Below are 17009 nucleotides of genomic sequence, written 5' to 3'. Positions count from 1 at the left end.
TGCAGGAGTTTTTCTTAGTTTTTTACTTCATAGTGTGTACTTGGCATTCTGAGGGTGTAGTTGGGAGGAGTATAGAAATTGAGCATACTTTTTCCAAAGTCATGAAAGGTTACTTGCAACTGTTCTCAGATTGCCTTGAGCTGAGAATTGTTGCAGAACCATAGTGTTCTAAATATTGTAGCACTGGCATCCTCTTTCAAATGCTTCAGAGTAATTATAGGAGAAGCATTTAGTCCTCTAATGACAAAATTGCTTTGGTTATGGGATTTTCTTAAACTGAAATTCAAAATAGTGGCAGAACTATGCTGGTGAAAACAAATGTTTGCCTTGCTGATGGTAGCTTAAAAGTAAAGTATCAATGTACTGTTCCTGAATTTGATGCATAAGGAATGTGCAATCTACCTGTTCAGCTAAATTACCTATGGAGAATAACCTGGTAAAAATGCCTCAGTAAACCAAGTCTTTTCTGCCTGACCTGTGAGTAGCAAGGCATGACTTCATCATTACTGCTAGATAAAGTGGGAAGGGGAAGCATTTCGAGTACCAGCTTTGCTGATAATTGCCAGGTGAAATAGGTTTCTAATGAGCTGTTTCTGTGCTGTTAACTTCAAGAATTAAACGTAGGTTCTTAAGTCATCAAAGAATAATGTTAGTAAAACTGTATTTCCTTATTGGAGTATGTGGTCTTATAAAAATGTTTCATCAATACAGGTGCACTCTCTGAGAACATCAGGTTTTGCTATCCCCTCTCTCATTCCCTATTGTCAGAAATCAGAGCATATAGAGCAGGAAATGAATTGACTGAACTTTCTTGTTCAGAAAATACCAAGCAAGCAAACTGAGTGATACGGCACATCTTAATCAGCCTGTTAGTATTTTTTTTAAATTTATTTTTTAAGGGTGATTAGATCCACACTAAACCAACCTTCTTGTTCTTCCATTACCACCGTGGGTGGAGGGGCGGAAAGAAACATATTCAAAATCTGATTTCAATAGCTTCCTTAGTGTAGCTTAGATTATGGAGTGCTTGGCTTCATATGATTTTGGCACTGGTAGATAAGATAGATCAATTATGTTTTAATATATTTTTAAATGTTTTAATATATTAAATGTTTTAGTATATTAAAAATGTTTAATGGCACTGGTGATTATTGAAAAACGTAACTATATATGGAATGGGATGTCATGTTTTAAGGGGAATGTTAATTTCAAGTATAAACAATGTTATCATTGAAAAACAAGTATGTTTTTTAATGGTCCATAATTTTAATTGATACTTTAATTAATAAAAGTTGTTTTATTTATATGCTGTAGCCTAGTAGCTTTAGAAGTAGTCAGGACTGCATAATGAAATGTAATTTTTATAATGAGTATTTTGTTCTTGTCTTGACACTTTTACCAAAATAATAGCTTTGGACATCTGCAGTCTCTTGAGAAATGTAGCATGGCACATGCTTAGGTTAGTTTGGGATATAGTTATATGGATTTCTGTATGCATCCATTCTTAAGAATGGAGTTTCCAGTGATGTTTAATACTACTGACAGTGGATAACAGTCATATACCTTGATCAGCTAGTCATAGGTAAACCATGTTATCCCAACATGTATATTTAGTCTTAATAGATTGGCAGACTAGTATCATTTTGTTGTAAACAGAAAATGATCAGTTAATATTCTCCTGCCAAAAAAAAACTTGGGATACCTGTTAGGTACAAGTCTGACATTCCTTAATTATAGAGTAGTTTCAAGTGATGATTTTTTCCCTTGAGCAAAATACTGAAGTTTAAGAAATATGGACCTTGGTTGTCTCATTTCTTTGGTCATCAGGAAGTAACTGATGAGAACATCAAGCTCTTCAGTTTGTTCTGAACCAAAAAGGAAGATTAAGCTAAGTTTTAAAGGGATAACAATGTTACAGAAGAAGATGGCAGAACTTCTAAGTGTTTGATCTTAGAGATTTACATAGCCCTTCTTTTGTGATTCTATAATATGTAGCTTTGTTGGTCCTTGCCTGATGAATCCTGTCACAAAGTTACAGTTTTTACATCTATAATAAACAAATTAGTCTTTGTATTGGTTAGCCTGTTTACCCATAGGCTGTTATAAAACCAAGGCTTGTGTCTCATGTTTAGTCTTACTATAAAAGGTCTTTAAAGTTTTATGAATCTTGTTTTTCCTGATAATAACTTTTAATCACCTTGACAGTGTTTTTTTTTTTATTCTGAATAAATTACCAACTGCTATACAACTTAACCTAGTTTTAGTCAACTATCTACCTTTCTGTTGAAAGGGTTTTCCATTTTCCATGTGTGTACCTGTTATCTAATCCCTGCTGTGCATAGAGGCATATTTACTTTTATGTTGATCACTATAAAGGTAGCATTTCACATAGCCAAAATGTTTATTTACTTCAAGGATATTCATGAACCTTCTAGTCAAGTGTAAAATGTGTAAGCTAGCTAAACTGTAGTCAAACCCCACAAAACCCAAGCAAAAAAACCCCAGCCCTACCCCCCAAACCCCAAAGAGACTACTGGAAACTTAGCTTGCATTTTTTTGTGTCCGCCTCCTTCTGTCCTTTCAAGATTAAGCTATTACTATTTCCATGGTAATACACAGAAATTGAACTGAGATGCTAAAAAACACACTTCCTGAGACCAGTATTTTAGTTTCCATATAGCAGAAGTGTGCAAGATAGGCATTTGATTTTTGTTGTTGTTGTTACAGTTTGTCAGGTATTGAGCTCCTCTAGTCAGACTGTGGAGACTAACAGTCAACAAGTTTCTAGTCCTATCCCTATTTCAGAGTTAAGGGGAAGAGTTGGAAAAAAGAGCTGGGCCGTGTTCTGTTGTGGTTATAAGCTGTAGAATAACCTGAGAGTTGGGGCAGAGTGATGGGGTGGAGGAAGGTGTTCCATAAAAGCAAACTTAACCTCCATTTCTTAGATCTGCTCCCATGCAGTGCATCTGACATTCTGCAGCACAGCTGGTACTTGGGTTTTCAGTTAGCTATTTGCTAAGTGCTGAACTAAGCTAACTAAGGTTCAGTATGCAGGGAACTACTTGTGTTCATCTGCAAAGAAGTGTTCATAAACACTCATCCTAAATACACTTTTCTTTTTGACTGTTTTTTCAATGACAATGAAAATCAGGGGTCTTTTGGAAGGGTCTCTTGCCTTAAGAGCAGTATAATAAGTTATTTTTCTGATTCCAACTCCTCCTTTAGAATACCTAATAAACTAACCATATTTTCTTTCTGTTTGAAGCCACAGTATCCACAACAACCAGAGGCATTGCCTTGCTCTGACTGAAACCTCTGCTTGGTTGTGCAAGACTAAATTTTGTGAAACTGTAGCTCTGTGTTGATTTTTATGTTGTTTCTGTATAGGTCTTTCTGTGTTGTATTTGTGGTAGCTCTTTCCTACGTTTAATAATGTAATAAAAGGAAAACTGGCTTTCAGTTTAATTAAAGATACTACCAGCTGGGAAAACTTCTTTCCTGTCTCAAAGTACTGAAGTGACTTCAGGTTGTGGTAAAGCACTTGGGTAAAGCCTTACGTTTTTTGAAAAGTCATGAAAGTACCTTCATGAAACTTCTTGGGCATTGTTTTGTCTTTGTGTTGCCAGTAAGATTCTTGCACAAAAGGAAGAAGACTTAAGTGTTTTTGAGGTGTTTAAACCCTCAAACTTACTTTTTACTGCCTTAAATCTCATGCTTTTAAGTGGTATTTTTCACAGAAGTTAGGCTTAATTATGATGCTGTTCAGTAATTTTTGAACACACTAAGACATTTGATATAGGAAGCTTTTGGAGGAAAGGATAACAAGTTCTCACAAATCTTGTCAAAGTCAGCAACAGGCAAAAGATCAAAAGATAGCAACTTGCTGCAGTGCCCCTGTAGGAGGTAGAAAAGACAGATATCTAGTTGATACTGCAGTTTGCACTGGAAACTTTCTGCTTGTGGTAGCACCTGGACACAATGCTGTGCTCTGATGACCCAAATTTCTTGTAGTAGGTGGGTGGATCCAATTCCTCTCTCTACTCCAAACTGATCTTCTCTACAGAATGTGTGGGTCCCTTGCATCAGCTCTTGTACAGTTTCTGTTCTGGGGAATTCTTTTGTCACGTGTTGTGTCTTCATAAATCTTTACAAACCACTGCTTCAGGGTAGAAGAGAGGGCAGAATTGGCTGCGTACCACTTAAATAGCACTGAATTGCATTGTCTTCTGTGTAAATACTGAAGCTCAGTGTTGTCTTCACATATATTTAATTTTAAGGTGTGATTTGTATTTCATTCTTCAGCATGAAACCTCCTTTCTATTAGTTTTTGTTTGGAAAAAAATTATCTCTGACTATAAACTATTGCCACAGACTTTTTTATATTTTAAAATCTTGGCTATATCTTAAAGTGTTATCTTTTATTATATTATAGAAATATATTATTATAAACAAATATATTTTATTATAAATATATGTAAACATATATAAATATTTGCTTACTATAAATTATCTGTATGTCATTGTGGAAAAAGAATATTAGAGTAAAGGATGTTTGCAAACTGACTGTACTTGGTGTATGCAGAGGAAGGGGAAAGATAAGAAACCTCTTTTCCCCCATTGCTTTGCATCAGTAAGTTGTTGAATGGGTGAGTTGCTACATCAGCTCTGATGCTTGTAGAGCTTTGGAACTCTGCACGCTGTCATAAACTTTACTTAGCTGTCCTGTGGTAATATACATTGAATTATGAACATCAGTTGCAACCTTCTCTTTCACTTTTAGAATATCCAGTTGCACAAATTTTCTTTTTTGCAATATTAGCCACTCTGGCTCTAGGTACATTTTTGCAAAGTGTTCCTCAGATTTTGCAGTAAGGTGCACACTACTGAGATAACTCTCTGTCATTGATGCTGTCATCTTTTTGACTGTTGAATGGTGGTTGCACAACAGCAACAGGAAATCTATACAAATTGTTCTGGGGAACTAAGCACCAGAAACTAGAAGTGTCGGTTTTGTAGTCTTAAATTTCTCTTCCTTCCAAGATCCATTTTTCTCAAGTTTGACTCCCATGATTTCTGTGATTCATTAAAGTGAAGTCCTTTTCTTCCCTTTCTGCCCTATTTGCCTCAAAGAGTAGGTTTTCATGCTTGCTGCTTCATGTGAACAAGGATAGGAATGCAGGTGCAATGTATAGTGAAAGGAAACTTGTTTTGACTTATGATGGATGGCTAAGCCTAATAACCATGATATTCAGTGGTCAGTCGCTCTGTAGGAAAGTACTTCCTAGGTACCATGCATTAGCTTTCTTTAATCATCCAGGTGGTGTTATAGGAGTTGTTATTTTGCAAATTAGCTTTGAAGCCTAAAATTGATTGAGAGATATGTGTGTGTATATATGTGTATTATTTGGCTTCATATTAATTACTTAAAATTGTTTAGTTTTCTTGCGTGAATGTGTTACAGATTCATATGTATGGGAAAGTGTATATGAGTTGTAACTCCTAAGATGCAGTTTTACTGCAAAATTGGAAAGCTGATTAAGTGATGCTGAAGAACAAAGGATGTGCAATCCTTTATCTTGATAATCCTGTATCTTGTGATAATAAGTAATGCATTTACTTAACTGCTTAAATGGGAAAGATTAGTGACTAAAATCATGCAGGTTTTTCTATTTGAGAAGCTTTAAAAATTTCTATAATGTTATTCTTAATTACATTCAGTCGTAATCATATATGTAATATTGCAATGAGTGAGAATCTTACTGCACTTCATTTGCAAAATAAATACCCTATCAGGTTGCCTTGTTGCTTGCATGTTGTCCTGTGATCAAATAAATCGTTACTATCCAAAAGAAAGAGAGAACTTAGACCTGAAAGAAAATTAAATGCAATGGAGTAGTTGGTATCAGTGTTATTTTGTACGCTAACATTTTGTTTTAACTTAATGTTGTAACCTGACAGCATGTACAATAAAGTTCAGTCATACACAAGTTCAGTGATGATTTTTATTAATCAAGGATATTTCACAATTACAGGAATTCACTATTAAAGAAATTGTGGGAACTTGAGAAAAACTTTTTATCTTCTAAAAGCAAGTGTAAATGTGCAGTGACTGCTTTGACAACTCATATGGAATAACATAGGTGAACTGAAGTGTGACTTTGTTCCCTCATGTAATGATTTGTTTAGACCTCTTTCTGAAATCTGTGTTGAAACATGAGAGTTCTTGTTACTGAAAGGTTTGATTATGAATGGTGAAGTATAGTGATATCAGGTCTTGTGGTTTGGAGTATGTCAGGAAGAAGCAGTGTCAAGTGATCTCATGATTGTAGCAGAATTTCTGGAAGGCTTTAAACAGTTTTTTAATGCCCCTAGTAAGAAGTCATATGGTTTCTTTTTACTAGATCTTTTTTCTCCATCTAGAAAGTGTCAGGAGGTCATTATGTTCCTGTATGGATAACATTATCTCAGCCACCTGTTTTCAGAATAAGCAGGGTTTGTTTCAAACAAAAAGCTAATTTATATCTAGATCCTCTCTATTGAAAAAGCCTAATTTTTTTAATAAACTTTTAGAAGTTGCCCTGATTTAATTTTGTAGGCTGCAGACAAACTCATATCAGCAATTAAGTTTGCTCAGTATCTTTTCCTCAGTAAACTTGATTTAAAAAAAAATGAAATTCCTCTGTCTTCCCTTAACAAGTATAATTGATGTAAAACTTAAAGCCCTTAGTAATCTGTAGTGGATTCTAGGATATAGTTTAAAAAAATCAAAATCCCATGCAACTCAAGACTATAGCAGATTCACTTTGAGATTTAGACCAGGCCATGTTCTGTCAGTTGTTTTGTGAAAATTTTCTGATTTTTCTTCAAGAGAAAATATTTTTTCAGCTGGTCTAAAATACATTCATTTTACTGTCAAAGAACAAGAATAAAGAGTTTTATGTTTAACAACTTTAAAATGAGAATAGATGCATTTCTTTCTATCCTGTATACTACTAGTGTGCTAGCTTGTTTGGATGCTCTTTCAGGAGTTAAAAACAAAAATTAAGTCCAGGAATTACATTACTGAACTTCCCAGTGTTTTCTGATAACTATGTAAATCTCTGGCAAAGAATATTTATCAGATATTTATGCTTCTTTCAATTACCCTATTGCCTGAAAAAGTAGAGATTTGCTTATTGAATTTTGTGGACTGGATCTTTAAATAAGGCTATCCGTGTGATATTTTGAGAGTTTCAGAACCTTCTGTTTTGAATTTAGTAAGTGGAATCCAAGGGAAGGGAGTGTAAATAACATCTCTGTGAGATTAATTTAAAGAAGAAAGTCAACATTCACATTAGAAAATGTAATAACTTTGTTAATGCCATCTAAAGAGCAGTCATTTAATTACTGTTTAATTGAAACCAGATGGATAATGTAATTGTCTGCCTGAACATCCTTACTTCGGGCATTTTCTCTTTTGTATTTTTATTGTCACCTTTATAGTTATTGTGAAGAATTTCTACTCAGATGTATCACTATATTATTTTTAATAAATAGATTAAGGTTGTAGCTCATCAGTGTGTATCCTATACTCCAAGATACCTCTGGTCCTCACATGAGGGGGGGAAGGTTTGGAGCAGATAAAGTATGTGTCAGCAGTAGTACTTGATATTCTGAAGAAGTGTCAGAAGACCCTTGTGTGGTTGGTCATCTCATAACTTAGAGACTGAAAGTTGATTTGTGTCGAACCAGCACAATATATCGGATTTTTAGAAATGCTGAACAGGCTCCCTCATAACTCTTGCTGGATCTGACCAATCCACATTTATGTGCTGGACATTCATCACTGTAGTACTAGACATGGAATTAAAAAGGGAGTTGTCCTTCTCAGGGTTCAAGTGCCTCAATTCACATCTTACTTGGAAAGCCTTGGTCTGGCAGCCTGGGGGGGGAAGTTGCATTGAAACTTTAATATCAATTCAAGAAAATCAGAGAGAAAGGGAAAATTGACAGAAAATTATGCTGTTCAGTTGCGTTCTGACCACAGACTGGTTAGGTCCCAGGACTTTTTTGCTAAAATAGGTCTTTGACATGGATGGAGTCATCCCTCTAACAGACTTCAACAACAAAGGATAATTCTTATTAATGTACTTGAAAACGCGAGTGATACTGAAAATAGCATAAGAGGCTGCAGTAGGTGTGGCCATAATATCTGTTACCTCTTTAACTTTTGTAGTGCCCGTTCGTAGACTCATCATTTATAGTGCTGCTCTGTGAATTAAAGGAGTTTGCATCTTGGGTATGTCTAACAGAGAGAGCATGGTTTGTGCTCTGCGAGCTGCGCAAGTTCTTCCTGTTAATTTATTTACCTTTGGCTAACCAAAAACTGCAGCTGGTTTTCAACACAAGCAATCACGTTATCATGTTAAGATGAGCATTACATATAACAAAAATGATCAGCCTTTTTTGACGCTGCCTATTCATAGCACTTGGTCAGCACTTCAGCAGCTTAACAGCCTGACAAGGAATTGCCCCTGGACTAGTGCTTTCTTTGGAAGCTCGTGTCCTCTTCTGCCACTGTTAGACCCAAGTACTAGATACTACTATTTGCATTTATACCACAATGTTCTCCTTACCCTATCATATTCTCCCTCAAGTATTCTCATGAGTGCTTTTCTTTCCCATTAGAATATGGGAAATAAATTTATTTCCAGTACATTGCTATTCTGAAAAGAAAGACTTTGTTCTATCCTAGACATATGAAGACTCTGCACTCGAGATTAAACCTGTAATTCCTTTTCCATGGTTCCTCTGCTGCAAATACCAGACTTTTCTTAGATTTTTTTGTTTGTTTACTATCTATCTGTCCAACAGCAAGTGGGATTCAATCATTATCTATTCTGGGTTTATCCTTGTTCTTTTCAGAGAACCAAAAGTACTCAGCATCTGTTAATACTTGTAGCCTGCTTAAGAAAACAAGAAATTCACATTCATTTGTATCTAGGCAGGTCAGGTGCAAGTTCTGGATGGAAACCAAGAGAGATAAGTGGGAAAATTTGGTCAGTGGCTCTGGTGAAAATAACCTGGTACTGACCTAGGCACAAGACAGATTTATTCTATTTCCTGTAGCCAACAGTGGTCTCTGAGAGGACAGTCAAATAATTTTGGAGGTTCTCTGTATATCATGTTCTTTAGTCCTAACCTATCTGCACGTACGTGGTGGTGTGTGTTAGATTTCAGCTCTGGCTGTTATCATGGTGTTATACAAGATAGCCTGTCGAAGCATATATTGCTCCTCAGCAATTGTGTGAATGAAGTAGTCATTATCCTGTGCTGTGTTGTGTATGAACTCACTTGGTAGCTAGGCGGTTTAGACTTCAGAGACTGTTCTTTACAGTCTTATCCCCATTGATGGTGTCTGTTATGGATGCTTGAGAAGTAAGTTGGAGTACCCGCTTGAATCTCTCTGAATCATGTTATCTCTGAGAGATTTGCAAGTTTTAAATTAATGCTTCAATACAGAGGACTTTCAAGTCTTAAAATATTATAGTCTATTCTAAGGAATTCTGGTTGGTCATTACACTCTCTCAATAAGTAGGTAGTATTTCCTCTTATTTCCCATTTGTATGAAGGCACAGAATTTTTGAAAATGGCAGCATCTAATGATATTTTGTCCCATTCCTGTTACTGGCAGGACCGGCATTCAGTGTTGTCACATTGCAGCTGGAAGTGATATCTCTGTGTCAGGATTAGTTTGTCACATTATTTTCTTAGACCGTATAGTACTAACTTTTTAAGCAAACATAATACTACCCTGCCACTCAAGTAACTACGCTTCTTACCTATATTGGAATAGTCTTTATTTTGCTTTAATATCAAGACAGTAATCCTGATTTCCTTTGATTAAGCAAGCCAGTGAGATTAATGGACTTATGCAATGAAACTGAATTCTTAATTCAAGTCAATCTTAGAATTCCATTTGATTCAGTCAAGCTGCTTTTCCAGTCTTCCTGAAAACATACTCCCTTCTGCAAAACAAAATCATGGAATCATAGAATATCTCAAGTTGGAAGGGACCCATAAGGATCATTGAGTCCAACTCCCTGCTCCTCGCAGGACTACTTAAAAATAAACCATATGACTAAGAGCATCATCCAGACGCTCCTTGAACTCTGACAGGCTTGGTGCTATGACCACTTCCCTGGGGACGCTGTTCCAGTGACTGACCACCCTCTCGGGGAAGAATCTTTTCCGAATGTCTAATCTGAACTTCCCCTGACGCAGCTTCATACCATTTCCATGTGTCCTATCACTGGTCACCAGAGAGAGGAGATCTGTACCTCCCCCTCCACTGCCCTCCTTGAGGAAGTTGTAGGCTGCGATGAGGTCACCCTCAGCCTTCTCTTCTCCAAGCTGAACAAACCAAGTGACCTCAGCCACTGCTCGTACGTCTTGCCCTCGAGACCTTTCACCACCTTGGTCACCTTCCTCTGGACACACTCTAACAGTTTGATGTCCTTCTTATATTGAGGCACCCAAAACTGCACACAGTACTTTAGGTGGGGCTGCACTAGTGCAGTGTAGAGTGGGACAATCAACTCCCTCAACCAGCTGGCTATGCTGTGCTTGATGCACCCCAGGACATGGTTGGCCCTTTTGGCTGCCAGGGCACACTGTTGACTCATATTCAACTTGCCATCAAGCCAGACCCCCAGGTCTTTTTCCGTGGGGCTGCTCTCCAGCCTCTTGTCCCCCAATATTTGTGTATAACCAGGATTACCCCATCCCAGGTGGAGAGAATCCTGAAAAAAAAAACAACAAAACAAACCCAACAAAGCTCTGGTATGCTAGCTTTTTCAAGTCTAGTCCTACAACATTTCTTTTTCTTTGTGTAAGTTCCTTTGTGGTTCAGTGTTGATTCAGGAGAGATTGTATGAGAAGTGACAATGTGCCATAAAGCAACTTTTAAAATTAGGTAATTATAGTTTTCTGAATGTAGGTATGTTTTCAAAGGTTATTAGGAAGACATTAATTGGCAATAGATTTAAGAGTATTTCTGTGTAAGATTTTGTTTAATGGTTTCTCATTTATCTCAGCTTTTGAGAAAAAGAAAACACATGTTAAACTAGTTCACGTTTCTTAGTATCAGTCAGTAATTTGCAGTCTTGTACTAATAACAAATTACATTAAACAAGACTATCTAAGCTAGCAGGTAAGTACTGTGGTAGTGCTTCTGGAAAATAGCTGGATTTAATATTTGGTTTGCAGCTTCCCTTAACTTTAGGTGGATTTTTGTTCTATAAAACATATGAAGTTTATTTGTGCATTTCACTTATTGAAATGACTAATAAAAGGTACAAACACTTTCTTATTTTACAGGTCAACAGCAAGGACAGGATGGAGTAAAAGTACAGCAAGCCACAATAGCTCCTGTTACTGTAGCAGTAGGTGGCATTGCTAATGCAGCAATTGGTGCTGTTAGTCCTGATCAGATAACACAAGTGCAGCTGCAACAAGCTCAGCAAGCTTCTGACCAGGAAGTGCAACCTGGCAAGAGATTGAGAAGAGTTGCCTGCTCATGTCCTAATTGCAGAGAAGGAGAAGGAAGGTAAATGTAAATTTTATCAGTATGTATTTAGGCACCTTATTACAGATTGCCTCATTTGGGCATGAGGTTTTCTTATATTGCCTACATTTTTAATATTTTCTATTAGAAAGTATGTTTATATGTTTCTTTTTAGACAGGGGATTATAGTTGTCTCTATTAGCATGAAATATTTTTCCTAATACCTACTAATATTTTAGAATATAATTGCTTACCTGTTTAAATTTGATCTTTTTAGAGGCAGCAATGAGCCAGGAAAAAAGAAACAACATATCTGCCATATTGAAGGATGTGGAAAGGTTTATGGCAAGACATCTCATCTTCGAGCACATCTGCGCTGGCATACCGGTGAAAGACCATTTGTATGCAACTGGATTTTTTGTGGCAAGCGATTTACAAGGAGTGATGAGTTACAAAGACATAGAAGAACCCACACAGGTTGGTCATCCCTCTCTGTATGCATAGTACAGCAAGTCTGAATCATAGTGGCCATGGTTAGACAGTGATATTGAAGTTCTCACTTATTAGGATCTCTGAAAACTACTTTGAAATGTAAATAAAGTAACTTTAAAACCGAGGAAGTGGTAGATTTCAGTTTTCATCAATTCAAGCTGATTGTGAAATCAGATAAGTAAAATGAGATCTGTTCAAACTGTTCTTCTGTACCTATGCTAGAAAAAGATGACCGTTTCATCACAGATAGCTGATGTATATTAGCTAGTGCCTGATCTAAATTTGACAAATTTAGATCAGGGATGTATGATTGGCCATGGACCAGGGTCATCATTTCCTCACTTGAACTAGCTCAATTCTTAAGAAAATTTTTAACCTAGTCCATACGTCAGATTTGGTCTTCTTGGGGAGGTCTTGAAGTTTCAAGTGAGAACTGATAAAGCAAGTTCTCTTAACAGTTCAGATTGGAAGATGGACCTTTTAGAAACCGAAAATTTTATCAGTCTTCTTATTTCTAGCCCCAAGAAGGTGTGTCCCCCCATCTCCCCCTGCAACTTATAGCATCAGAAGATAGCACTCGAAGTCTAAGCGCTAATTACGTTTGAACAGTGACAGGACTTTTTAGTATGTTGAATTTATCTCTCTTGACGTAGATTTCATACATCCTCATCGAGCTTTGGGATTCATGTTTCCAAATTCCCTTCTCATCACTGTAATCTAAATAACAAAAGTATTCTTAAAAACTGCTATCAAGTCATTTTTTCAGGGCTTTTATCTCTCCTGCTCTGTCAATTTTATGGAAGTTTATGAAAATTCTCTGGTGACCTGAAATTCAAACTTCTCACCAGATAATCACAGCATAGCAAATATTTGTTGAGAGCATTATAGTAGTGAAGAGTAGATTGCCAAAAGCCTGTGACTGAATGGAACACACCTGGAAATCACATGGGTAGAGAAGAAAACATTGTGTCCTTTTAAAGACACTTCAAATGTTGAATAGAAGAGGGTCAGATTCAAATGATCAGTTCTGTCCTTCAGTAACATTTTGGTTTTGTTCTTCTTTTAAAAAAGGTGAAAAGAGATTTGAGTGCCCAGAATGTTCTAAAAGGTTTATGCGAAGTGACCATCTCTCGAAACATGTCAAAACTCATCAGAACAAGAAGGGTGGTGGAACAGCCCTTGCTATTGTTACCTCAGGAGAACTGGACTCTTCAGTTACTGAGGTTCTTGGTTCTCCAAGAATTGTCACTGTTGCTGCCATTTCTCAAGATTCAAACCCAGCAACCCCTAATGTTTCAACAAACATGGAAGAATTCTGAAAGGATCATTTATATGGACGCCTAGTGCTGCACTTAAGTTTACATACCTTTCAGGATATGGAAGTGGGCTGGTAAAGTGGATTACAGAGCAGGAAATCATGTTTTCAGTCATGACTTCTGTAAGTGTTCCAGGTTGGAGGGTCAGCATGGGAAGTGTACACCGGTGCAACAAGACAAAAATTTCAAAAATACAAACAGCGCAAATTGATGTACTGGATAAACAGATGGGGGAATATTATTTCCATACTGTACTTTTTTAGTTATATGTCTGTATATCATGTAATGATTTTAAATGAACTTTCCCCCCCTATTTTAGCATTGTATGTTAATGTGTTTATAAAATCAGATAATATCAATGTAAAACAGGGTGGACCTTGACTAGGATTAATGTCATTTGATGAAGGTACTTTGTTTTTAAAATAAATTTGTAATATTTTCATTAGAACATCCTTTTCCCATAAGGCACAGCAAAACTGAATATGGATTGAATGACAGTGGAAATATTTTAGGTTTTTGCTTAGTCCATAGAACACGTCAGTTGATTTTGGCCGTCTTTTCTCAAGTTTTGGAATTACTCAAGAAGCAGCTGGATGATGCATGCTGCGAAGTGGTTCTGAGGTGGACCTCAGATTTATTTTGACCACTACATTATAGTAGTGTGTATAAATGACAATCAGTGAGTTCTAATTCCTCTCTTTGTTTGGAGAGCTAAGGTTATGTAGAGTTAGTGTATACAGTAGGAAAGATAAAATCATAGGAAGATATTAACGTTAGATTTTACAAAAGTAATGGTATCTTTATGTAGGATGAAAAATGAATATGGCAACTTTCGTGTCAATTTTTGGTATTTCATTTCATTACTTTTTAAAACATCCATAGTCCATTTCTAACTCGTAGGTAACATGAATCATAAAACCTCAATTTTAAGTATTTAAATGTTTTAATTTTGTTAGAATTCATGGAAATTAATCAGACAATTGAGTGTTGTAGCTCATTCTCCAGTATCTTCTCTCTGTAAATACTGGTTTATTATATTGTGGTTAATGTGCTGAGTTCTTTATGCTTTGACTTAATAGCCAAAGAAAAGAATTAATTATCACATTTTAACCAAAAAAAGGTATTGAAAGTAAACATTGTCTCTTTTTTCCCCAAAATATTACTGTCTTTATTTTCTCATCAAGGATAATATGTGGGCTGGTAATAAATATGTTATCTATCAAATCTTACATTGAGCCTCCAACCACAAAACAAACTGGGGAAAGAGGAATATAGTTATGTTTTTACTACACAACTTTTGATTTCAAAGGTTTGGTTACATTTTCAGATGTGCCAGTTTAATAGAAATATAGAAGAAATGAAAAACAACAGCAACAAAAACAAACTGCATTTTCTATGTGAAAACTCCAGTATGTACAAGGAGGAAAGATGGCCAAATATTTCATACTCAGGATTTTTAATTACTTCCCATAGGAATAAATGTAACCTTTTACGCATACAGTTGTTTGGTGACAATTCTCATAACCAGTTTTTTAAAAAATTTATACACCAAAATATTTTTGATGTAACTAAAGGAAGTACAGTGCAAGAAGAATAAGATTTTTTTCCCTGCAAATTACAAAAGGAAGAATGTGTTTGGTAGCTGTTGGTTTGAGAGACATAACAGATACCTTGTGCATTCCCTCACAAAACATATACTTCTCATCTGAATACTTTATCAATCTTGTGGTGTTTTCTGTATTTTTGAAGCAAGAGAAATACCAATCATTGTTTACACTGTGTACACTTTAGGCCAGCCCTTTGTAGCAAAATACTAAGCTGAAGGTATTTTATACTTTCAGTTTACATAAAAAGCTTTGAGATTAAAGAAAAACAATTTTACACTGTGGTTATAAATTTCAAGTTTCTTAAAGCTTTTGTAGACTTGTAACAGAGTCTTTAAATTTTAGTTGGGTTTTGTACATTATTTTGTATATTTTATTTAAAGTACTCTTAACTGATGTATCTGGATTTAAAACATCAGAATCAATTAGATGTTACATTTAATACAGATGAACATTAGGTAGTATTAACTGTTAATTTTATTATATAGGAAATGAAACGTCAAATATATATTTTATCATTATGCTTCACAATCAGTGCTATAAATTTCTTTATGCAAAGAAGAACTTTCCTAATGTTAATACCATGTTTCCTAGAAACTTCCTAGAAGTTAACAATTTTTGTAAACTGAAGTTATGAGCATTCTGCACAACCATTTCATATATAATTTTTTTCATGCATACTTACGTATGCAGATAGGAAACTGAAGTCATTTTTAATCTGCAATGAATCCCTATTATAGATGTATCAAAATCTAAATCTGGTTGGCTTCATAGCATCTCAAGTACATTAACTTGTGTTAGCAGGTGCACATTTTACCGCTGGAATTAGAAACATTTTGACAGTCTGTTCTGCATACCGTTCTGAATCCACTTTTCTGTCTTAAAAGGATCGTAAATTTCAATGTCCTTTATTTGACTCAGTGGGATATAGCTGTTGTAAGTAATAGGGCACAGATGTGCAGTAGTATCTTGTTTAATGGCATTTCACTGTTCATTCCCTTTGCCACCGTTAAAAATTTTGCTTTATTGTAATTATCAGTGCAAAGTGTATTTACCATGGTAGAACTCCAGTGTTAGAATAGTTTTTTTCTTACAATATACTTTCTTTGGTTAGGTTCGTGTATGTGTTGCCGATTACATTAGAAATTGGTGTTAAGTCATTATTTATCACATTCTTTCACGAGAGCAGTAATAAAAGTGTGTAATCTAGGAGAAAAAAGTTAATTTGTCAAAGTTAAGTAAGCATGATGTTTAGGTCCTATTTTTCAATTTTATAACTGTTTTATTGCAACAATATTTGTATTTAAGTATTCATTTTAATGCCTTGTGGTGTTTCTTTATGCATGTCACTGAATTGTCATCCCGCAAGAATTGATGTGCAGCATAGGGTATTAAATCTACATAATGATTTTGAAACAGAAAAATAGTTGATGGTAAAAATGTAAATGTTTTGCAAAAATTCCTTATAAAAAAGTTTTGTAGTAATATTTCACTTGTAAATTTTTCTAAAAAAAAAATGGAAAAGGAAAAAAATGAAAGTAACATTTCCCCACATCTAGAATTTAGAAATTAATTCTGCCAGCAAAGCCTGTAAGGCATTAATTTGACACTTTTACAATGCTGATTTGTATAATTTTTTGGTGGGTTTGGAACTAAAATCATGTACAAGTTGTTGCCTGCAATAACATTTTGCAAGTAACCTATTAAAATTCCCTTGAGTTTAAAAGGTTTCTTCATTTAATTACTTACAATATAAAACAGCAATGAATTATGTTTGAGTGATAATCTGTTCATCAAGAAGAACACTAGAAAGCAAATGCTTCTCAATGGGGAAAGGTTGGCAGCAGCTTCTGGATTTGTGTAATTAAGACCTGTGCTTGCTGGTCAGCGTTTCCCAACTGGCAGACTCCCAGCAGGGAATTAAACCAGCAGATTCTAGCTCAGCATGAATTCTGTGGGGTTTGTTCAGCTCCTGCGAATGGAAGTTATGGTTGTTCCTGAACACACCAAAGGAATAACCGAAGGAAAAACTTTTCTAAGGTAAGGAGTATG

The 17009-nt window shown here is 35.6% G+C and overlaps 1 protein-coding gene across 2 annotated transcripts in view; it reads left to right on the top strand.

Moving 5' to 3' along the window:
- SP4 (Sp4 transcription factor) overlaps nucleotides 1-16683 on the top strand; it is a 28060-nt gene extending 11377 nt beyond the window's left edge. For both annotated transcript variants that reach the window (XM_069773561.1, XM_069773568.1), the window contains exons 4-6: nucleotides 11359-11587; nucleotides 11823-12022; nucleotides 13109-16683. In XM_069773561.1, coding sequence (XP_069629662.1) covers nucleotides 11359-11587; nucleotides 11823-12022; nucleotides 13109-13356 — 677 coding nt within the window. In that variant the 3' untranslated portion in view covers nucleotides 13357-16683. The remainder of the gene's footprint in view (nucleotides 1-11358; nucleotides 11588-11822; nucleotides 12023-13108) is intronic.
- The last annotated feature ends 326 nt before the right edge of the window (nucleotides 16684-17009 follow it).

This window comes from Haliaeetus albicilla, chromosome 2 (genome assembly GCF_947461875.1).
Source record: "Haliaeetus albicilla chromosome 2, bHalAlb1.1, whole genome shotgun sequence".
Taxonomy (NCBI): domain Eukaryota; kingdom Metazoa; phylum Chordata; class Aves; order Accipitriformes; family Accipitridae; genus Haliaeetus; species Haliaeetus albicilla.
This window is presented reverse-complemented; position numbering and strand designations above follow the sequence as displayed.